This window comes from Delphinus delphis, chromosome 8, assembly GCF_949987515.2.
Source record: "Delphinus delphis chromosome 8, mDelDel1.2, whole genome shotgun sequence".
NCBI lineage: Eukaryota > Metazoa > Chordata > Mammalia > Artiodactyla > Delphinidae > Delphinus > Delphinus delphis.
The window spans coordinates 83427870-83451268 of NC_082690.1; the positions used below are offsets into that span (position 1 = coordinate 83427870).

Genomic DNA, 23399 nt, shown 5'->3' on the forward strand with positions numbered 1-23399 from the left:
TTCCATCCAAAACAACAGAATACACTTTCTTCTCAACTGCTCATGGAACATTCTCCAGGATAGATCATATCTTGGTTAACAAATCAAGCCTTGGTAAAGTTAAGAAAATTGAAATCGTATCAAGTATCCTTTCACAACACAACACTATGAGACTAGATATCAATTACAGGAAAAAAAACTGTAAAAATTACAAACACATGGAGGCCAAACAATACATTACTAAATAACCATGAGATCACTGATGAAATCAAAGAGGAAGTCAAAAAATATTTAGAAACAAATGACAATGAAACCACAATGACCCAAAACCTATGGGATGCAGCAAAAGCAGTTCTAAGAGGGAAGTTTATAGCAATACAATCCTACCCCAAGAAACAAGAAAAACTCAAATAGACAACCTAACCTTACACCTAAAGCAGTCAGAGAAGAAGAACAAAAAAACCCAAAAGTTAGCAGGAGGAAAAATCATAAATATCAGATCAGAAATAAATGAAAAAGAAATGAAGGAAACAATAGCAAAGATCAATAAAACTAAAAGCTGGTTCTTTGAGAAGATAAACAAAATTGATAAACCATTAGTCAGACTCATCAAGAAAACAAGGAAAAAGACTCAAATCAACAGAATTAGAAATGAAAAAGGAGAAGTAACAACTGACACTGCAGAAATACAAAGGATCATGAGAGATTACTACAAGCAACTATATGCCAATAAAATGGACAAGCTAGAAGAAATGGAAAAATTCTTAGAAGAGCACAACCTTCCGAGCCTGAACCAGGAAGAAATAGAAAATATAAACAGACCAATCACAAGCACTGAAATTGAAAGTGTGAATAAAAGTCTTCCAACAAAGAAAAGCCCAGGACCAGATGGATTCACAGGCAAATTCTATCAACCATTTACAAAAGAACTAACACCTATCCTTCTCAAACTCTTCCCAAATATAGCAGGGGGAGGAACACTCCGAAACTCATTCTAGGAGGCCGCCATCACCCGATACCAAAACCAGAAAAAGATGTCACCAAAAAAAGAAAACTACAGGCCAATATCACTGATGAACATAGATGCAATAATCCTCAACATAACACTAGCAAACAGAATCCAACAGCACATGAAAAGGATCATACACCACGATCAAGTGGAGTTTACCCCAGGAATTCAAGGCTTCTTCAGTATATTCAAATCAATCAATGTGATACAGCATATTAACAAATTGAACAATAAAAACCATATGATAATGTCAATAGATGCAGAAAAAGCTTTTGACAAAATTCAACACCCATGATAAAAACCCTCCAGAAAGCAGACATAGAGGGAACTTAACCTCAACATAATAAAGGCTATATATGACAAACCCACAGCAAACATCATTCTCAATGGTGAAAAACTGAAACCATTTCCACTGGAACAAGATCAGGAACAAGACAAGGTTGCCCACTCTTACCACTATTATTTAACATAGTTTTGTAAGTTTTAGCGATACCAATCAGAGAAGAAAAAGAAATAAAAGGAATCCAAATTGGAAAAGAAGTAAAAGTGTCAGTGTTTGCAGATGACGTGACTATACATAGAGAATCCTAAAGATGCTACCAGAAAACTACTAGAGCTAATCAATGAATTTGATAAAGTAGCAGGATACAAAATTAATGCACAGAAATCTCTTGCATTCCTAGATATTTATGATGAAAAGTCTGAAAATGAAATTAAGAAAACACTCCCATTTGCCATTGCAACAAAAAGAATAAAATACCTAGGAATAAACCTACCTAAGGAGACAAAAGGCCTGTATGCAGAAAACTATAACTCACTGATGAAAGAAATTAAAGATGATACCAACAGATGGAGAGATATACCATGTTCTTGGATTGGAAGAATCAACATTGTGAAAATGACTATACTACTCAAAGTAGTCTACAGATTCAATACAATCCTTATCAAACTACCAATGGCATTTTTCACAAACTAGAACAAAAAAATCTTAAAATTTGTTGGGAGACACAAAAGACTCCGAATAGCCAAAGCAATCTTGAGGAAGAAAAATGGAGCTGGAGGAATCAGGCTCCCTGAGTTCAAACTATACTACAAAGCTACAGTAATCAAGACAGTATGGTACTGGCACAAAACCAGAAATATATATATCAATGGAACAGGATAGAAAGCCCAGAGATTAAACCCACACACATATGGTCACCTTATCTTTGATAAAGGAGGCAAGAATATACAATGGAGAAAAGACAGTCTCTTCAATAAGTGGTGCTGGGAAAACTGGACAGCTAAATGTAAAAGAATGAAATTAGAACACTCCTAACACCATACACAAAAATAAACTCAAAGTGGATTAAAGACCTAAATGTAAGACCAGACACTATAGGTCTCTTAGAGGAAAACATAGGAAGATCACTCTATGACATAAATCACAGCAAGATCCTTTTTGACCCATGTCCTAAAGAAATGGAAATAAAAACAAAAATAAACAAATGGGACCTAATGAAACTTCAAAGCTTTTGCACAGCAAAGGAAACCATAAACAAGATGAAAAGACCACCCTCAGAATGGGAGAAAATATTTTCAAATGAAGCAACTGACAAAGGATTAATCTGCAAAATTTACAAGCAGCTGATGCAGCTCAATATCAAAAAAACAAACAACCCAATCCAAAAATGGGTAGAAGACCTAAATAGACATTCCTCCAAAGAAGATATACAGATTGCCAACAAACACATGAAAGGATGCTCAACATCACTAATCATTAGAGAAATGCAAATCAAAGCTACCATGAGGTATCACCTAACACCAGTCAGGATGGCCATCATCAGAAATCTACAAATAATAAATGCTGGAGAGGGTGTGGAGAAAAGGGAACCCTCTTGCACTGTTGGTGGGAATGTAAATTGATACAGCCACTATGGAGAACAGGATGGAGGTTCCTTAAAAAACTAAACATAGAACTACCATACCACAGAGCAATCCCACTACTGGGCATATACCCTGAGAAAACCATAATTCAAAAAGAGTCATGTACTACAATGTTCATTGCAGCTCTGTTTACAATAGCCAGGACATGGAAGCAACCTAAGTGTCCATGGACAGATGAATGGATAAAGAAGATGTGGCACATATATACAATGGAATATTACCCAGCCATAAAAAGAAACGAAAATGAGTTATCTGTAGTGAGTGGATGGACCTAGAGTCTGTCATACAGAGTGAAGTAAGTCAGAAAGAGAAAAACAAATACCGTATGCTAACACATATATATGGAATCTTAAAAAAAAAGGTTCTGAAGAACTTAGGGGCAGGACAGGAATAAAGACGCAGACATAGAGAATGGACTTGAGGACACGGTGAGTGGGAAGGGTAAGCTGGGACGAAGTGAGAGAGTGGCATGGACATATACACATTACCAAACGTAAAATAGATAGCTAGTGGGAAGCAGCTGCATAGCACAGCGAGATCAGCTCGGTGCTTTGTGACCACCTAGAGGGGTGGGATAGGGAGGGTGGGAGGGAGACACAAGAGGGAGGGGATATGGGGATACATATATACGTGTAGCTGATTCACTTTGTTATACAGCAGGAACTAACACACCATTGTAAAGCAATTATACTCCAATAAAGATGTTAAAAAAATGATAAAATGATTGAATTTTTAAAAAAGGAAAAAACAGAAGCTTACAATACAACAGGGACTGCAGTTTACTGAATTTAAACTTGCTATTATTTCTCCTCCTAATCCCAGCAACTAGAAAAGACCATCCTCACAGTAGGTATTTTATAAGTTAGCAATGAATTTACATTTAATAGCAGAAAACATAACAGTTTAGCAGTAGAGACAAGATTTATCTTAGTACTAAATTTTAAGAGAAACTGCATTAATGGATTTCTCCATAATGGACACCATCTGACGAAAAAGACTTTTCCACAGTGATATTGTGGATGATGCCAACTGAACTTTAAATACCTTTTTAATACTTAATTATCATAAAAGCTAAAGACATGATATAAAATCAGAATTCAGTAAAAGCAGCTCTGCCGGGTGCTGTTTTTAATATGTTACTTTCTATTGATTTAATTTGACAAAGAAATAGAGCTTAGAAAGCTCATTGGAGTGGATGGTTGAAATTCCATTTATTCTTTAATTAAATAATTCTACAACTATTCAGAGAACAAATTAGAAGGGTATAGAATTTATAATGTAACATAGGGGAGACAGTCATATGATCAGGTATGTATAATAAAGTGATAAGGGTTATCGGGGGAAGTTAAGGGTATGACAAACCACACTGTTCCTGACTTAGAATGTTAGTGAAGACTTTTAGGAGAAATAACCAGTAAGCTGAAAAGTAAATAATGAGAAGCAATCCAAGAGAACAGGAGAGAGAAAAGTTTGAGGCAGAGGGAACTGAACAGAAAGCTGACCCAGTAACCCAAAGAATAGATGACGATAGCTTGAACTTGGATAATGACAGTAGGAATCAAGATCCTTAGAATTCATTTGAAAAACAGATTCAAAGCAACAAGACTTACTGATACTTGCTTAGAGATAGCGAGAGTGGGAGATGCCAAGGATGACTCCCAGCTCCTTGAGATGGAACACCTGGTTGTGGTAATGCCCACAGAAGAAATGAAGGAGGCATTGGTGTGGTAAGATATGAAATGAAATGGTGGTATGGTCACTATATGGTGACGTGTTAACTTCAGTTTTGGACATGCCTATGGGACATTCAAGTGCAAGTGTCACGTAGTTGGAGCAGTAGAGGTTAGCAATAGTAATAGATGCTTTTCAGTTAGACCCAATAATCCTTTTGGTAAAAACTGAAAAATAGCCATTTCAACCCAGAGTGCTGTCTAGTGCACTTAGGACTAATTGTCTTATTTATTGAAGTAAGAGTCACATGTTTCTGACACCAGACGGTACAGATACTCAGGAGCTGAAATCCTGCTACGGCAGTTACAGAGCCTGAAATGTATTCCTTCCCAGACTAAAGTCCATAACATACTTATTCCCCAAAGAATCTTTTGGTGTCTGAAGTGCTGGGAATAATATAAGATCAGGAACTTAAGATTCTGTGACAAAGAGAATGGAAGAGGACAAATATTGTCAATCAATCACTTTGTCTGTGAATAACATATCTTATGCCGCATAACAAGATAACCTCCCTTCTGTGATAAAGACACTAATCTTTGAAGAATTTAGTACTTCCTCACTCAGATTATTTAACAAAACTTCTTCCCAAGCAATACCTAAGAAATAACAGAATGTTTTGTTTAATGACTAATTCCAAAGTCCATAAAATGTCAGTTCAGGAATTGTTTCAAAACCAATAGGGTGGTTATATGATCCACACATCCTCCAAATTTTAAAAATGTATATATAAATCATGTGATATTCATTTTAATATAAAATTTACAAATACAAAATCAGTACTGAAAAGATACATTAATAGGTTTTAGACTTGCTCAAGTGACTTTTGTAACACAATATATAATATTCAGTTAAACATCTGGTATCTAAAGGTCAAAAAAAAAACTACCAGCAAATTAAGGTTAAGAATTAAAGGTTTAGAATTAAACATGGTGATACTTGATTTAGTTCATACTGACCTTTTAACTGTCTCAGTTTGTGTTTCATAGTGTCTAGATCAGCCAAAATTTTGTCCTTTTTTAGCCAGTTCTGTTTTTTTATTTTTTCTGCTTTCTTCAAAGCTAGAATTAAAAAACGACATGATATTTTATCTTGCATTCTTCTTATCAACAGTAATTTATCATGCAAGCCAATAATTTATAAAGAACTTTCTGCTCCAAGAAACAAATTCAATTAGAAACAAGTAATTAAAAGGTAAGGGTCATTAAAAGAAACTTCATTTGAAAGATGACAGGGCTTAAGGCATTTCTTTATGGAATGGAGGGGGAAAAAAGAAGAACAGTGCTGTTTTATTATATAGATTTACCATATGTAATAGCCATATTTCATTTTCTATTTCCACAAACTATTTGGAGGTGATGAAAGTCTTCCTTGGAACCATTCATTTTTTTAAACATCCACCTACTGCCTAAAGGGTGCAATTCTTAAAAATGAAAATGTGCAGACAGGTGGTCTTCAGTGTGAATTAAACTCATTTGTTATTTTCTAATGTATATCATTATTCTCAGTCTTATAGACCAAGGATCTCTTTATCAATGAAATTAGACACTTTCCATGCAGAATACTCCATTCCAGTAAGAAAAAAACAGGCAATTGTGCAAATATAGGAGTATAGCTATCCTTGTGCACATGTTAATTGATGAACCTCCCGTTCTTTGCATAAATGTGATGTTATTATGTTGACATTATACACATTTAACTGATTTTCTTATGGTGACAAAAAATTTATTTCTCTCGCTCTTTATGCACTTGCTTGAAAGAAAGCAAAAACAAAACACTTACCATTCGGACTTAGAAATGGTTCACCGCAAGATACCCAGATGGCAATAGGATTTCTGAGGATGAGGGTGAGCAAAGACTTATCTATATCATCCAAACTATCAGATGTCACAGACTTTGGAAATAATTTGGTTTTCACTTTCATTCTTGTTGTTCCTGGGAAACAAATGACACATATACTATTGTTCAATGAATAATGAATAAATTTGCTTGCTGAATTCACTTGTTTATTCAAAATATTTTATTCTTCATTAATGACTTGATTTAAACAGGTTAATGCCCAAACCAGATGCAAATACATAAATCTGATCAGAAACTTCATATGCAACTAAATAATTTAAACAAATCTTATTGTAAATACATATTTTAATTCCTTTCTTACACTTTATCTAGTTATGAAAAAAATATGAGGTAGCTTACCAAAATATCTACTCTGAAAAGGGATAAAATAAAGAGAAAAAAAAGCAAGGAAGGGGAAAAAGGAGTATAGGAATAGACCAAAGCCAGAGATAAGGTGCTTCAGAGAACTCATCAATTAAATGATTAATAGTATCTATCTCATTCTGCTGTTGGGATGATTATAAAAAGGAAAGTGTTTAGAATAATATTTGGTCTAGTTAATTGTGCAAGCATCCAAAAAATGCTAGATAATATATTTATCATCATTATGATACTAGACATGAATACCACACTGTTTTTATTTGCTGGAGATAAAGCACTATTTGGGCGCTGAGAATCCTTGTGGCTAAAGCAAAGAGGAAAACACCATTTCAAGATACACATGGCTGACAGAGAGAGATAAATTCCTCAAGATACAACTTTCCTGGTCCTGAGATCTTAGAGAAATTTATTTCAGGGTCTTCATAAAGGGGTTATTTGTGATACAGCGAACAGTGTCCTAATATATAATTAATACATATTGAGAACTTACTATGTGCTGGGCATTTTACTAAGACCTCTATATACATTATCGCATATAATTCTCAAAATGATACTCTGAGGTAGGTCCACTCCTCTTTTGTACAGTAACTGTGATTTAGTCACATAGCCAGGCGGGGGCAGAGCCAGAATTAGAATCAAGGCCATCTGCTTCCAGAGCCAGTGCCTTTAACCACCGCCTTTATAGTAAGCATGACACTGAGTTTTAGATTGATGCCTGTTTCTTTTAATTTCCTCATTGCAAACCGATGTCATAACTCCAAGTCATGATTCAGTAAAGGGGACAGCCAGCTAATGCCCCTGCCTGATTCAAGGATAACCTTTAGAATATGAGGGGAAGGGATGGCCATACCCTCTTGGTAGACCTGCATGAATAACATTACCTCCAAGCAGGTTTTAAATAAGAATTTGAAAGAAGAATGTTTGAAATTTTAAATCTTCCAGAACGTGGAGATCAGATATTCCACATGCCAAATAAAGGCAGAACTATATGCTTTAGTGATCAGCTAGGCATTAAATATTCACATAATTATTTTTTAAAACTCATTAGAAAACCAAACAAATAATATCATTATAAAATAATAGAAAAAAATACTGGTCTCTGCCCCCAGTTCCTGACACAGAGCTCCTAAATTCTTTGGAATTTCCTGGGTGCTAGCAGTGTCTTTTGTTCTAATGAGATGAATCTTGCTGGGCTCCTGGATGGGGGCTGGTCACCAGAAAGTCCAAGCCATGATTAGAAACTTGGAATTTTCAACCCTACTCCCCATTCTCCAGAGAGGGACTAGAAATGGAGTTGATGATCAATCACGCCTACATGATGAAGTCCCCATAAAAATCCCAAAAGTACACGGTTCAGAAAGCTGGCTTGGTGAACACATGGAGATGCTGGGAGAGTGGAGTGTCAGAGGAAACACGGAATCTTCATGCCCTTTCCCACGTACCTTACCCTATGCTTCTCTTTCATCTGGATTTTCATCTGTATCCTTTACCATATCCTTTTATAATAAATGGGTAAACAGTAAGTAAACAGTTTTCTTGAGTTCTGTGAGCTGCTCTAGCAAATTAATTGAACCTGAGGAGGGAGCCAATTTATAGCCACTCAGTCAGAAGCACAGGTCTGGACCTCTGAAATGGGGTGAGTGGGAAGCAGTGTTGTGAGACTGGGCCCTTAACCTGTGGGATCTGACCTTATCTCCAGGTAGGTAGTGTCAGAATTGAGTTAAATTGTAGGACACCCAGCTAGATGGTGTGGGAGTTGGTGTGGGAAAAAACCCCACAGGTCTGGTGTCAGAAGCATTGGGAATGGGATACTAGTATGAGAATGAAGGAGAGACACACAGGAAGGAGTGGGTTTTTCCTCCTTAATCCTACACACAATAATGATAACTAATATTATTAAATTGCTAAGTATCAACCAGGCATGAATCTAAGTGAAATATATTCATATGCACATATATTCTTATGAATACACATTCATATTTATGAAGACTGAACTAGTATATATTCATGTGACTGTTAGTGTCCTCATTTTACAAATGAGGGAACTGAGGTACAGAGAGTACCCACGATCATTCATCTAACAAGTGACAGGTAGGAGCTGAACCCTGGTATTTTCAGCTCCAAAATCCACATTCTTAACCTCTAAACCATGCCTCTCAACACAACAACGGAAACCTGAGACAACCGCCGAATCACTGCTAGCAAGACTCTTTTTCATTTACCAAATTGTTGTTGGGGGCACAGGCCCTGCCCTCAAGTTGTACCTAGTCTAATGAAACGCACAAAGATGTAGACAGATAATTATAACACAATGTGCTAGGAGCTGTGATAGGGGTGCATTTGCTGTAGCTTCTGGGAGTTCATAGGAGCAGTGGAGATGGGGGAGGGGAGTTGGAGGACAGGAGGTGTAGAGAGGACACCTTCTCTTCTAATAGTAGGAAGAGATTTGCATTGATCTAGTCCCACTTTCTTAAGCGGTCTCCAGTTGGTTTTGGTTCTGAATTTAAGAACAGAACCTGCTCATGTTGCATAAAGTAGCTAAACTGTCAAACATGTTTTATAAATTCTAGGCAATTTATTTATTGTTTTGGGGCTGAAATCAAATTTACATTAAAAATTTTTTTTCTTATTATTCTGCAAGGTAAAAACATTATGAGAATTTCATATGAGTAGCTTCCTGTGATTTTTTTTAACTCTCGAAGGGGTGACTGAATGAAGGAATTACATTTAACTTTCATATGATCAAACGTAAGTAGAATCAGCTAAATCCTGTAGAATGTAACCAACCTTCCATACTTTTAACAGATGTCTCTTTTGTTCCAACAGGGGCTGCCTCTTCCTTTTGTCCCTCAGAGTCTCTCTGGATCAAAGATTTATCAAGAGCCCATAAAACCAAATCCCACAAGGAAAGGATTGTGGTTCCATCTTTGGTATATACTTTGGAGGCTGCTCTGGCAAGACCAAGTTGTTCCGTGCATTCTGCAAGCAGCTAAAAAACACAGACTATAAGGAACTGAGAAGAAATAGTGGTAGAACTGAGAATAATCATGATGAGCGTGTTAATTTAGAACTCTAAGAAAATCCTTTAATTTGAGAAAACAGAAAGCAATAGCTACCAACTTGATCTTTGATTAGAGATGATTTTTGATATTGGATTGTCCTACATAATCTCACAAATTAGTCCAATCCATCTGTGAAAATTCTTAGCTCCAAAAATTTAACACAGCAGCTATTGTATGTTAATACATTTTATCATCAGAGTATTTATTTCCTAAGAAGTGTAAACCTAGAAATCCAATTTCAATTGTGTGCTTAAGAATGAATAAAATTATTCTAACACTTCAGATGAACTGCTTTAAAATAAATGAATACTTGACTTTCAAACCAAGAACTGACACATTATTACTTCCATTTGGCAGATGGGAAATCAGGCTGAAAGGTTAATATTTTTGCCCAAGACCACAAAAGCCAGGGTCCCAGGGTGAATTCTAGAGTTGCTAACTTTTGTCCTTTGCTTAGTCCATTGAACAACAATATCTTAATAAAAAATCTGTTCGTACTCAGAGGGGTGAGTGAATGATTATGTGTGTGTGTATTTGCAAGGAAGTCTCCAGGGTAACTCCATATCATATTTAACATTGCTTGTAAAATATGTTGTTAAAGGTATTGGCCAGAATGTACAGACACAAGACAACCATCATGCAATGGAAGGACAAGGCTGGGTTTGGGTCCTGGGGACTCTCCTCCCTTCCCATGGCTGTGGGGAGCAGCCTCTAAGACAGAAATCACATGTTCCCTCCTAGCACAACTCCTGCCTCTCCAATTTGAAAATGAAATGAAACCCCCTATCAACAAATTAGTGCTCCGATTCTCCAGATGATAAAGGAGGTGGCATCCCTTAGGATACTGAGCTGACATACAACTTGAAGCTGGGAGGGGAAGGAAGGCAAAAAAGGCTTTCTGTTTCTCATTTTTCTAAGTCTATATCCGAAGAAATACCATCAAAAATAACATCTTTAAGAAAACAGAGATCTTGATCTCAGCAGCTTAAATTGGTAAAACTGGCCAGGCATATTTGTCACTCAATCTCACTGCTTTTTTTCTTGTCAGAGAAATCACCATTATCATTACCTCTGATGATTCGAGAAGCATTTAAGTGATAGCCACTCACCATGGGGAATGTTCCAGCCACAATTAACTTCCCATTTCGATATCCATCTCCATTTTTGTATGCAATTATTTTCACTGCCTTCTGGTGAGTAACTGCCATGCCACTATGAGATACAACTTGCGTGCAGGTCTTCATCCGTAAGGATAACAGACGTTCTTCATAATAACTTAAAGTGTTTTCAGCCTCATAAGAAGATAAATCAGCCTGATTTTTTTTTAAAAGAACAACAACATAGATCAACTCAAACTTTTTTTCTTTTAGTTTTATTATTTTGTTATACTTCAGCCTCTTGATTTGTGTGTGCACATGGGTGTGGCATCTACATTTTGAAATGTTCACTTCATATGCTAAAAGTATTAGGTGCTGTAGTGGGAAGGACATTGGGTCCAAACTCCTCAGTTCTCTTCCCAGCCCTGTCACTGAGTCTCTAGGTGACTTTGGGCCTCTGGCTTGTGTTTCTGGCCTCCTCCTGCTTTCTACTTTGCCTTCCCCTGGACAGGAGATGGGGAAGAAGGATGCCAGGGCCAGAGAGAGCCTGGGGTTGAAGTAACGGACGCTAGTAGTAAAGATATTCTCTTATTCTTTGACTTTAGGATGATGCCATCCTGTGGTGGCAGACACTGATGAATGAGGAGGGGAATGAGTGAAGCCTTAACCACATGGTAATGAGGGTGGTGAACGCCACACTTCACCTTTTCCTTTTCATGGCTACTCAGGAAGCTGCCCTGAGGGAGAAGTTGTGTCCAAGATGCTGTAACACTGGGGATTCTTTCCGAGCAGCTCACCCCCACCTCCTTAACACAACCCTACTGTTACCAAAGCAAAGCCAAATGCCTGCAGGCTTTCCCAGAGGACTGACTCCCCTTTTTCTTCAGTGATTGTTTCAGTTGATGTTTACTGCAACTGTTACGACCCTGCTCTTCTGCAATGTGTATCAGGTTTAGGGGAGAGAGGACAGTGACCTGGGAATAAGACCTGCAAGCCCTGAAGAGCACACCAGGTGGAAGGTTCCCACCCCTAAGGAATTGCTCCTTTTTATACAGTTGTGTAAGTTCCTCTTAGCTCTTCTCACTTCTGAACTTGAAGGAAAGGATTTTTTAAATGGTGCCATTTTAAATTAAGATCACAGGAAAGCAGCAGAGATTATTTTCTCCATGAGCTGTTAAAAAAAAATAGTATTAGACATGAATGCATGAATTCAGGCACCCAACATGAAGAGTCATTAACAACAACAGATCAAATTAGCCCTGAAAATACTAGGAAAAAAGGAGTTTACCCTGTGGATATAGGCAAAAAGCTACTCCACTAAGTAAAGATTTGCAGTTACTTCCTCATCTAAAAGCAACACAGGGAGTAGTGCAAGGTGTCAGGAGACGATTAAAGCTGCAGAAGAGCCCAATTAACTTCAAAGAGTATATCGAACTATTAACAGATAATGTATTTTAAGTTACAGTGGGGAAAAGGAAATCAATGCAGGTGGAATGGTAAAGGTGCCTCAACGAAAGATGAATTGGATGAGTGGAGATGAACTTGAGTGCAAGGCAAGTAATGAATGTATCAAAGTTTCCAAACTGATGCCACACATGTGTTAGCAGAGCTCAGATCATTACATACTCTGGCCACATCGATGACCTTGAAAGGTCCTTGTGAGAAGGGCTTCTGGGTCTCGGAGCCTGAGGCACAGAGGAATGGCAGCCCTGGAAGCAACTGTTTCAACCTCTTCTCTGCTCTCATGGATCGCCCACATGCCAAACAGAGCATTGTTTTTTTCTTTCCACTGGGTGAGAGATAATAGTATCCCTGAAAATGGAGGTAAAGATGCTTTTATTTGGTTGCATCTAAATTATGATAGCACTTTTGTAGAATATTTTACCATACAAATAAAGCACTCTTATGATCCCCAAATGCTAAATTTGAAATCTCAACATGAATGCATTATTTTGCTAATTATTAGTTATTATATAATATAATATAATTATATTATAATTATATTATAACTATTATAGAGCAAAATATTTCCAAACGTTGTTGACTGAAAAAGCCTAGAGGCAATGACAATTCAACATCAATGAGTATAACTTATATCCAGAATCGGAGTTTCTTGGAGGAATCTCCAATTGGAGATTTGGGGCAAGAAATATACAAGAGAAGCAAGGATCTCTTGCGTGCCCAGAAAAAAAGAATCCATCCAAAAGTAAAGGCATTATGTCAAAAAAGACACAGGCGCCAACATGAAGGACATTCCACTGGCCCAAAGTGGGACAATTTGGGAGTAAAATAAAATTATAACCAAAACACTTCAAATATGTTTGAATAGGTAAAGTCCCATGAGTTCATAATCATGTTAAAAATATAAGTAAAAAAAAAAAAGCAACAAAAAAGCCAACAAAAAAACAAAAACAAAACCACTACTTACTGGAGTCCATTAGAAGTAAACTGGTACCAATTTACAACTCTGAAATTGGCCATTAGAAATTGTGGCAGATTATTTGCAAAGATGGCATAGTAAAACCATCCCATTCTTGTTTGCATGCCCTTTTGAAATTCCATTTTGCTGCTCCTCCAATCAAGAAATAAGAGTTTCTTGCTCCTTTCCTCCTTCCCTTGAATCTGGGCAAGGCCATGTGACTTGCTGTGGCCAATGTAGCATTAGCAAATGTGATGCAAGCAGATGCATAAGAAGTGCTTGCACATTTCAGCTTGTTCTTTTTTGGCTGCATTTGGAAGCCAGAGACCATAATGTGAGCTCACTTGAGCTAGCCTACTTAAGAAGCCTTGAGGAGAACTAAGGCCCCCACCAGACATGTGATTTGACCATTCAGACACCACAGCACCACCAAACTACTGGTGTGCCACCAGATAACTACAGCCACATTAGTGACCCTGGGCAAGACCAGCACAACTGCCCAGTTCAGCCTAGCCCAAATTGTTGACTCAGAGCATAAAAATGGTTGTTGGCTTAAGCCACTAAATTTTCAGGTGATTTGCTACACTACAATAGATAATTTAGATAGAACAATGTAAGCATTTATCCTACCATCCTTTACAAACCATATTTCTGGGCAGTCAAATACCTAGTTGAAGAGGTAAAGTTCTTCCTTACACTAAAAGTTCCGCTAATATATGTCAGGGAACATAATAGAACTTTTAAAAATTGACCCTTTTGAAACTTCTAATGAAATTATTGATTTAGGCAAAGATCACGAAAAAGGCAACACTAAATGAAAAGTCATTGGGAATTGTTTTTTGATGTGAGATTAGGTTGTAATCACCTGAGCCCATGGAAAATCCACACTGTATCCCTGCATAAGTGATAAATATGAAATACACAGTAAAACCTATGAAGATTCTTGTCCAAAAAATGCTGAACATAAATATAATTAAACTCCAGTGCTAAATTTCTTTTATAGGCATTATGGGAGCCAGAGAAACAGGTTAAAGGATACCATAGGAAGCAAACAGAAAAATCCAAACAAGAGGCATTCTATAGGATGGATTCTGCGACCAGCGTCACATCGGGACCTTGTTTGAATCCTGACTCAAACCAACCAACCATAAGAAGAATTTTTTAGGAAACCTGGGAAATTTTATTATGAACAGGGTAGTAGGTGGCCAAAAATTACTGTTAATTTTATTAGGTGATAATGGCATAATGGTAATGTAAGAAAATGGTCAAATTTTTACAGGTGCATGCTTAAGTTTGAGGTGAAATGGTATCATGTCTAGGATTTGTAAATATTGCAAAACCTTGATAATAGTTGAATTTGGATGAGAGGTATATGAGAATTCACTGAACTAGTCTCTCTACTCTTGAATACGCATGAACATTTTAAAGCACTTTTATATAGACTCTCTGATTTGCTTTGTTCCTCACAAGGCTAAAAGTTAAGTACAGCCAGAGTTAATATCATCATTCTCAATTTACAGATGAGAAAACAAAAGATAAGAGAGGGAAGTTTTTAATCCAAGGATATTCAAGTAGTATGTGGCAGAGCTGAAGTACGAAGCTGTGACTTCTGATTCCAAGTTCTTGTTTTTTTGCCTTTGTCATATTTCTTCAACTATTCCATTTAAATACTTAAAGCTACCTCAATTCAGAGCCAACATTTAGATGATACTTTTGAAGATGTAATTCTTAAGTTCCACTATGGATTTCTCTATATGCACATCTGATTTCCATTTTCCTAAAAATTACTGGGAGACAGAAAATTAAAACATCTCCTCTCAGATGGAATTGAATGAATACTACATACAGAATAATTTGTACAGAAAAACACGGACTTCATGATGAATCGTGTGCCAATGGTATTTCTTATTACACTAAAGAAGCCTATTGAGGGCTTGCCTGGTGGCGCAGTGGTTGAGAGTCCGCCTGCCGATGCAGGGGACACGGGTTCGTGTCCTGGTCTGGGAGGATCCCACATGCCGCGGAGCGGCTAGGCCTGTGCGCCATGGCCGCTGAGCCTGCGCGTCCGGAGCCTGTGCTACGCAATGGGAGAGGCCACAACAGTGGGAGGCCTGCGTACCACCAAAAAAAAAAAAAAAAAAAGAAGCCTATGACAGTATCTAGAAAATGTATTTTCATTCATTAAGACATCAATCCCTATGACTGTGGTGCTACTATTTTGATGGTTCCCAAATTGTTTTATTTTGGCAATGGTACACGTATACAATGCAAACTGAATTTTTGGTTAATTCATTCACCCTTAACACAACACTTAAACTGCTGCTGGTAAGGAAAATGCAATACACTGGGGTAGCTCCCTAGGTTAGGCTAAGTCTACAGAATGCAAACAGAGTTTAAAAGTTCAGCAAGTCAGCTGCTGGCTCAATACACAGAATACCAAGCAACTGGTTTGACTGCTTATTTTCCTCTATAAAATTCCCTTGATTTATTGAAATGACTAACTTGCTCTGTTCATTTGACCTTATAGAAATATGGTCTATAACATGGAGTTTGTTTGATCAACAATGACCTTACTGTATATATAATAGCTAGTGTGACTGTGAATAAATTATTCAGTTGCTTCATCAATCTTAATTTAATGAATTATTGATATTGTTTATATTTATTATTTATGTTATATTATTTATTATAAGATAATGTATGTAAAAATAACTAATACTGCATCAGTATCTAACATACAGTAGCTTTCTAGCATATAATGGTTACTTCGTATTAGTTTTCTTTTCTAAGCTTGCCAAGCAAATGTGGCCTAGAGAAGAAGTTCTTACCCTATGTCCAAATTGGATTTCAAGGGAGTCTACAAACTCCCTAAAATTTTATACAAAAAGTGCTGTGTACACATGTGCATTTTGGGGGGAAAGAATATCCATAATTTTCACGAGACTCTCAACGAGGTCTGCATCTCTGAAAAGGTTAAGAATTAATTACTGATTTAGAGCCTTTGTGTAGAGAGTTGGTTTTCCCAGGTCCAAGACAGAAAAGCATTTTTTTAAATTTGTGAATCCTAGAATTGATATATTATTGTACTCTTCAGATTAACCATATTAATTTCTATCAGATAGGTTATCATTTAACTAGTAGGAAAGGAAAGTTATAATGTTTTAGAAGAAATATTGTTGAAAATTGGGAAATTTTATCCTTCCCAAATTTCAAATAAGAACTCTTTTATCATAACTATAACATCATACCTAAAATTAATAATACCCTAATATAATCAAATATTCAGTCAGTATTCAAATTTCTACAATTCTCTGACTCCCTTACAATTTATTTGAAAGAGAATCACAATAAGGCCAATACCTTATAATAAGTTTAAATACCTCTAAGTCTCTCTGAATCTTCACATTCCTTATTTCTTTTTTCTTTTGTTGTAATTATTCATTGTACATTTTCTCCAGTTAGATTTGGGGGGGCAAGACCCCATCATAAATGGTACAGTGTATTTCTATCAAGGAGCAACTCTTTTGTCTCTTTTTGTTACGTTAGTAGCTACTGATGATCATTGCCTAGATCCATTAATTTATGAAAGTTCACAGTATAATGATATTCTGATTTCCTCATACTTTACTCATGTATTAGCTGGGGTATTTCTACGAAGTGAAGTTTCTTCTTGTCAACTGTCTTGTTATCTTGAGGTACGGTTCATAAAGGAAGGGAAAAATAAATGCTTGATTCTTTATTTACTGGTTTTCAAAGTAGCAAATTTGCTCCTTAGCATCATCTAATTGTGACAAATTGAGTTGTTGTTGTTGCTGTTGTTTAATATCTCTATGAGCATATGGATTTAAACATATCTAATGTATGTCAATCCACTGCATTCAATAGTCATATTGATGCTTAAATTGTCTCATCTTTGGAGTCTTTTCAAGTTAACTCGATTCTTTTTAAGATGACTTCAGCAGTCTTTGGCAGCATACTGTCTAACAGGTATGAGATCACAGACAAAGGAGAAAAAGGCGGGGGGGAGAGCATAGTTGAAACCAGACACATGCAGAATGGTACGGTACATTTGACATCTCTTATTCAGTAGAGCCAGGGAATGACGAGTGAAGAAGCAGCAGTGGTTTAGAGACGACTGAGGGGAACAGTAAAGAGGGCCTTGGGCAGTCTTGTAATGTGCATACATTATGAGATTTCAGTTTTCTGTAGGCCAACGGTTATCAACAATAGCAAGGTGCCTTGATCCACTGACCCACAAATATCTCGGGTATCTGTAAAGTATGGTGCAAATAATTCCTTACTAATAAAAATTAAAGGACCAAACTTGAGAAATTATTTCTTTTAAAATTAGAGTATATCATACTTAGCCCTATGCTTGGTATAATGTAATATAAAGCAACTTACAATCATTGGCATTTTAATATGCTTTCTGGAGGGGAGTGACATCGAGTGTGGCCAGCACACCTGTGGGAGTGACGTATGTGTGATTATCCTGCTTCATGCCTGTTCTGGTGAGCTGATGATGAGCCAGAGATGGTGACGGTGATAGGGAGCCATCAGACAATATGAGAAGAGGGTAATATCAATATTCCTTCATTCTTTCCTAACCAGAATCACAGAGTCTAAGTGATTTCACTCACAAGTCAGTGTTTAATTTGTGTGAACTTAAGGTTTTCTGGAAAAAAGTTTCTTGCTTTATTAGACTTATCCATTCCCCCACCCCTCTTTTTTGTCCTCAGTAGGAAGGAATCACTTACTGGTTGATCAATGTATTTCTCTTTAATCACAGAGGATGTACAAATACCAGCATAATTTGCTGCTGTGACTTCCTTATCCAGTGTAGTGCTATGAAAGGCCATAAAAGCTTTCATATTTGTCATGTAATTCCACTTTTGATTAGAAGTCCCATTGTTATGTGGTTTGTATTTCTGAAAAAAATGAGACAAAATATGGAGTCAAATAGGAGAGGTTATGATTTGTTTATAGCAGTCCTAGTTTTCATTGCATAAAGTCAGAAAGTACAGATAATTACTCAAAACTCTACTAGGTAGTGATAACTACTATTGATATTTGATGATTATACATATATATATGAATTCTTGGATTTACAAAAATGTATTCACAAAATGCACACAATTTGGTAATGGCATTAGTTTTGCTTGTTTTTTTTTTTTTTAAAGGATATATACTATTTGATCTTAGGTTATTTTAATTTACCAATATCCAATAGTTAAACATGTAGATCGTTTCTCAGGTTTTCCTTAGTATAAGCAAAAGGGCAATCAACAATCATAAAATAAATGTTTGTGTAAATCCATAACTTCTTGAGAACAAACTCAAGTAGAATTGCTAATAAAGGAACAGGATCACCCTCCCATCAGGAAACTTGCACAAGTCTCTTAGATAGCCTCATCCACCAGAGGGCAGACAGCAGGAGCAAGAAGAACTACAATCCTGCAGCCTGTGGAATGAAAACCACATTCACAGAAAGATAGATAAGATGAAAAGGCAGAGGGCTATGTACCAGATGAAGGAACAAGATAAAATCCCAGAAAAACAACTAAATGAAGTAGAGATAGGCAACCTTCCAGAGGAAGAACTCAGAATAATGATAGTGAAGATGATTCAGGACCTCGGAAAAACAATGGAGGCAAAGATCAAGAAAATGCAAGAAATGTTTAACAAAGACCTAGAAGAATTAAAGAACAAACAAACAGAGATGAACAATACAATAACTGAAATGAAAACTATACTAGAAGGTATCAAAAGCAGAATAACTGAGGCAGAAGAACGGATAAATGATCTGGAAGACAGAATGGTGGAATTCACTGCTGTGGAACAGAATAAAGAAAAAAGAATGAAAAGAAATGAAGACAGCCTAAGAGACCTCTGGGACAACATTAAACACAACAACATTCACATTATAGGGGTCCCAGAAGGACAAGAGAGAGAGAAAGGACCCGAGAAAATACCTGAAGAGATTATAGTTGAAAACTTCCCTAACATGGGAAAGGAAATAGCCACCCAAGTCCAGGAAGCACAGAGAGTCCCATACAGGATAAACCCAAAGAGAAACATGCTGAGATACATAGTAATCAAACTGGCAAAAATTAAAGACAAAGAAAAATTATTGAAAGCAGCAAGGGAAAAATGACAAATAACATACAAGGGAACTCCCATAAGGTTAACAGCTGATTTCTCAGCAGAAACTTTACAAGCCAGTGGGGAGTGGCATGATATACTTAAAGTGATGAAAGGGAAGAACGTACAACCAAGATTACTCTACCTGGCAATTATCTCATTCAGATTTGATGGAGAAATCAAAAGCTTTACAGACAAGCAAAAGCTAGAGAATTCAGCACCACCAAAGCAGCCCTACAACAAATGCTAAAGGAACTTCTCTAAGTGGGAAACACAAGAGAAGAAAAGGATCTACAAAAATAAACCCAAAACAATTAAGAAAATGGTCATAGGAAAAAAAAAAAAAAGAAAATGGTCATAGGAACATACATATCAATAGTTACCTTATACGTGAATGTATTAAATGCTCCAACCAAAAGACACAGGCTTGCTGTATGGATACAAAAACAAGACCCATCTATATGCTGTCTACAAGAGACTCACTTCAGACCTAGGGACACATACAGACTGAAAGTGAGGGGATGGAAAAAGATATTCCATGCAAACGGAAATCAAAAGAAAGCTGGAGTAGCAATACTCAAATCAGATAAAATAGACTTTAAAATGAAGAGTGTTACAAGAGACAAGGAAGGACACTACATAATGATCAAGGGATCAATCCAAGAAGATATAACAATTTAAAAAATATATGCACCCAACATAGGAGCACCTCAATACATAAGGCAACTGCTAACAGCTGTAAAAGAGGAAATCGACAGTAACACAATAATATTGGGGGGCTTTAACACCTCACTTACACCACTGGACAGATCATCCAAAATGAAAATAAATAAGGAAACAGAAGCTTTAAATGACACAATAGACCAGATAGATTTAATTGATATTTATAGGACATTCCATCCAAAAACAGCAGATTACACTTTCTTCTCAAGTGCGCACGGAACATTCTCCAGGAAAGATCACATCTTGGGTCACAAATCAAGCCACAGTAAATTTAAGAAAATTGAAATCCTATCAAGCATCTTTTCTGACCACAACGCTATGAGATTAGAAATGAATTACAGGGGAAAAAAATGTAAAAAACACAAACACATGGAGGCTAAACACTACATTACTAAATAACGAAGAGATCACTGAAGAAATCAAAGAGGAAATCAAAAAATACCTAGAGAAAAATGACAATGAAAACATGATGATCCAAAACCTATGGGATGCAGCAAAAGCATTTCTAAGAGGGAAGTTTATAGCTATACAAGCCTACCTCAAGAAACAAGAAAAATCTCAAATAAACAATCTAACCTTACACCTAAAGGAGCTAGAGAAAGAAGAACAAACAAAACCCAAAGTTAGCACAAGGAAAGAAATCATAAAGACAGAGCAGAAATAAATGAAATAGAAACAAAGAAAACAATAGCAATGATCAATAACACTAAAAGCTGGTTCTTTGAGAAGATAAATAAAATTGAGGAACCATTAGCCAGACTCATCAAGGAAAAGAGGGAGAGGACTCAAATCAATAAAATTAGAAATGAAAAAGAAGTTACAACAGACACCGCAGAAATACAAAGCATCCTAAGAGACTACTACAAGCAACTCTTTGCCAATAAATGGACAACCTGGAAGAAATGGACAAATTCTTAGAAAGATATAAGCTTCTAAGACTAAATGAGGAAGAAATAGAAAATATGAACAGACCAATCACAAGTAATGAAATTGAAACTGTGATTCAAAATCTTCCAACAAACAAAAGCCTAGGACCAGATGGCTTCACAGATGAATTCTATCAAACATTTAGAGAAGAGCTAACACCTATCCTTCTCAAACTCTTCCAAAAAATTGCAGAGGAAGGAACACTCCCAAACACATTCTATGAGGCCACCATCACCCTGATACCAAAACCAGACAAAGATGTCACAAAAAAAGAAAACCACAGACCAGTATCACTGATGAATATAGATGCAAAAATCCTCAACAAAATACTAGCAAACAGAATCCAACAGCACATTAAAAGGATCATACACCATGATCAAGTGGGATTTATCGCAGGGATGCAAGTATTCTTCAATATATGCAAATCAATCAATGTGATAAACCATATTAACGAATTGAAGAATAAAAACCATATGATCATCTCAATAGATGCAGAAAAAGCTTTTGACAAAATTCAACACCCATTTATGAAAAAAACTCTCCAGAAAGTGGGCATAGAGGGAAACTACATCAACATAATAAAGGCCATATATGACAAACCCACAGCAAACACCATTCTCAATGATGAAAAACTGAAAGCATTTCCTCTAAGATCAGGAACAAGACAAGGATGTCCACTCACACCACTATTATTCAACACGGTTTTGGAAGTCCTAGCCACGGCAATCAGATAAGAAAAAGAAATAAAAGGAATACAGGACTTCCCTGGTGGCACGTGGTTAAGAACCTGCCTGCCAATGCAGAGGACCCGGGTTCGAGCCCTGGTCCGGGAAGATCCCACATGCCACGGAGCAACTAGGCCTGTGTGCCACAACTACTGAAGCCCGTGCGCCATAACTACTGAAGTCCGCACGCCTAGAGCCTGTGCTCTGCAACAAGAGAAGCCACTGCAATGAGAAGCCCGCGCACCGCAATCAAGAGTACCCCACACTTGCCGCAACTAGAGAAAACCCGTGTGCAGCAACGAAGACCCAACACAGCGAAAACTAACTAACTAAATAAATTTATAAAAGGAATATTAATTGGAAAAGAAAAAGTAAAACTGTCACTCTTTGCAGATGACATGATACTATACATAGAGAATCCTAAAGATGCCACCAGAAAACTACTAGAGCTAATCAATGATCTTGGTAAAGTTGCAGGATACAAAATTAATGCACAGGAATCTCTTTCATTCCTATACACTAATGATGAAAAATCTGAAAGAGAGATTAAGCAAACACTCCCATTTACCACTGCAACAAAAAGAATAAAATACCTAGGAATAAACCTACCTAGGGAGACAAAAGACCTGTATGCAGAAAACTATAAGACACTGATGAAAGAAATTAAAGATGATACCAACAGCTGGAGAGATATACCATGCTCTTGGATTGGAAGAATCAATATTGTGAAAATGACTATACTACCCAAAGCAATCTACAGATTCAATGCAATCCCTGTCAAATTACCAATGGCATTTTTTATGGAACTAGAACAAAAATCTTAAAATTTGTATGGAGACACAAAAGACACAGAATAGCCAAAGCAGTTTTGAGGGAAAAAAACGGAGCTGGAGGAATCAGACTCCCTGACTTCAGACTATACTACAAAGCTACAGTAATCAAGACAATAAGGTACTGGCACAAAAACAGAAATATAGATCAATGGAACAAGATAGAAAGCACAGAGATAATCCCACGCACCTATGGTCAACTAATCTATGACAAAGGAGGCAAGGATATACAATGGAGAAAAGACAGTCTCTTCAATAACTGTTGCTGGGAAAACTGGACAGCTACATGTAAAAGAATGAAATTAGAACACTCCCTAACACCAAACACAAAAATAAACTCAAAATGGATTAAAGACCTAAATGTAAGACTGGACACTATAAAACTCTTAGAGGAAAATCTAGGAAGAACACTTTTGGGGACAAATCACAGCAAGATCTTTTTTGACCCACCTCCTAGAGTAATGGAAATAAAAACAAAAATAAACAAATGGACCTAATGAAACTTAAAAGCTTTTGCACAGCAAAGGAAACCAAAAACAAGACGAAAAGACAACCCTCAGATTGGGAGAAAAAAACAACCCAGTCCAAAAATGGGCAGAAGACCTAAATAGAC

General features: G+C 36.7%; 1 protein-coding gene across 1 annotated transcript in view; it reads right to left on the minus strand.

Moving 5' to 3' along the window:
• The window catches only part of DCDC1 (doublecortin domain containing 1), a 465581-nt gene that overhangs the window by 37066 nt on the left and 405116 nt on the right, over nt 1-23399 (minus strand). Inside the window, 6 exon segments of the mRNA XM_060019694.1 lie at nt 5602-5703; nt 6425-6577; nt 9650-9851; nt 11034-11237; nt 12648-12833; nt 18198-18368. Of these exon segments, the coding sequence (XP_059875677.1) occupies nt 5602-5703; nt 6425-6577; nt 9650-9851; nt 11034-11237; nt 12648-12833; nt 18198-18368 (1018 nt within the window).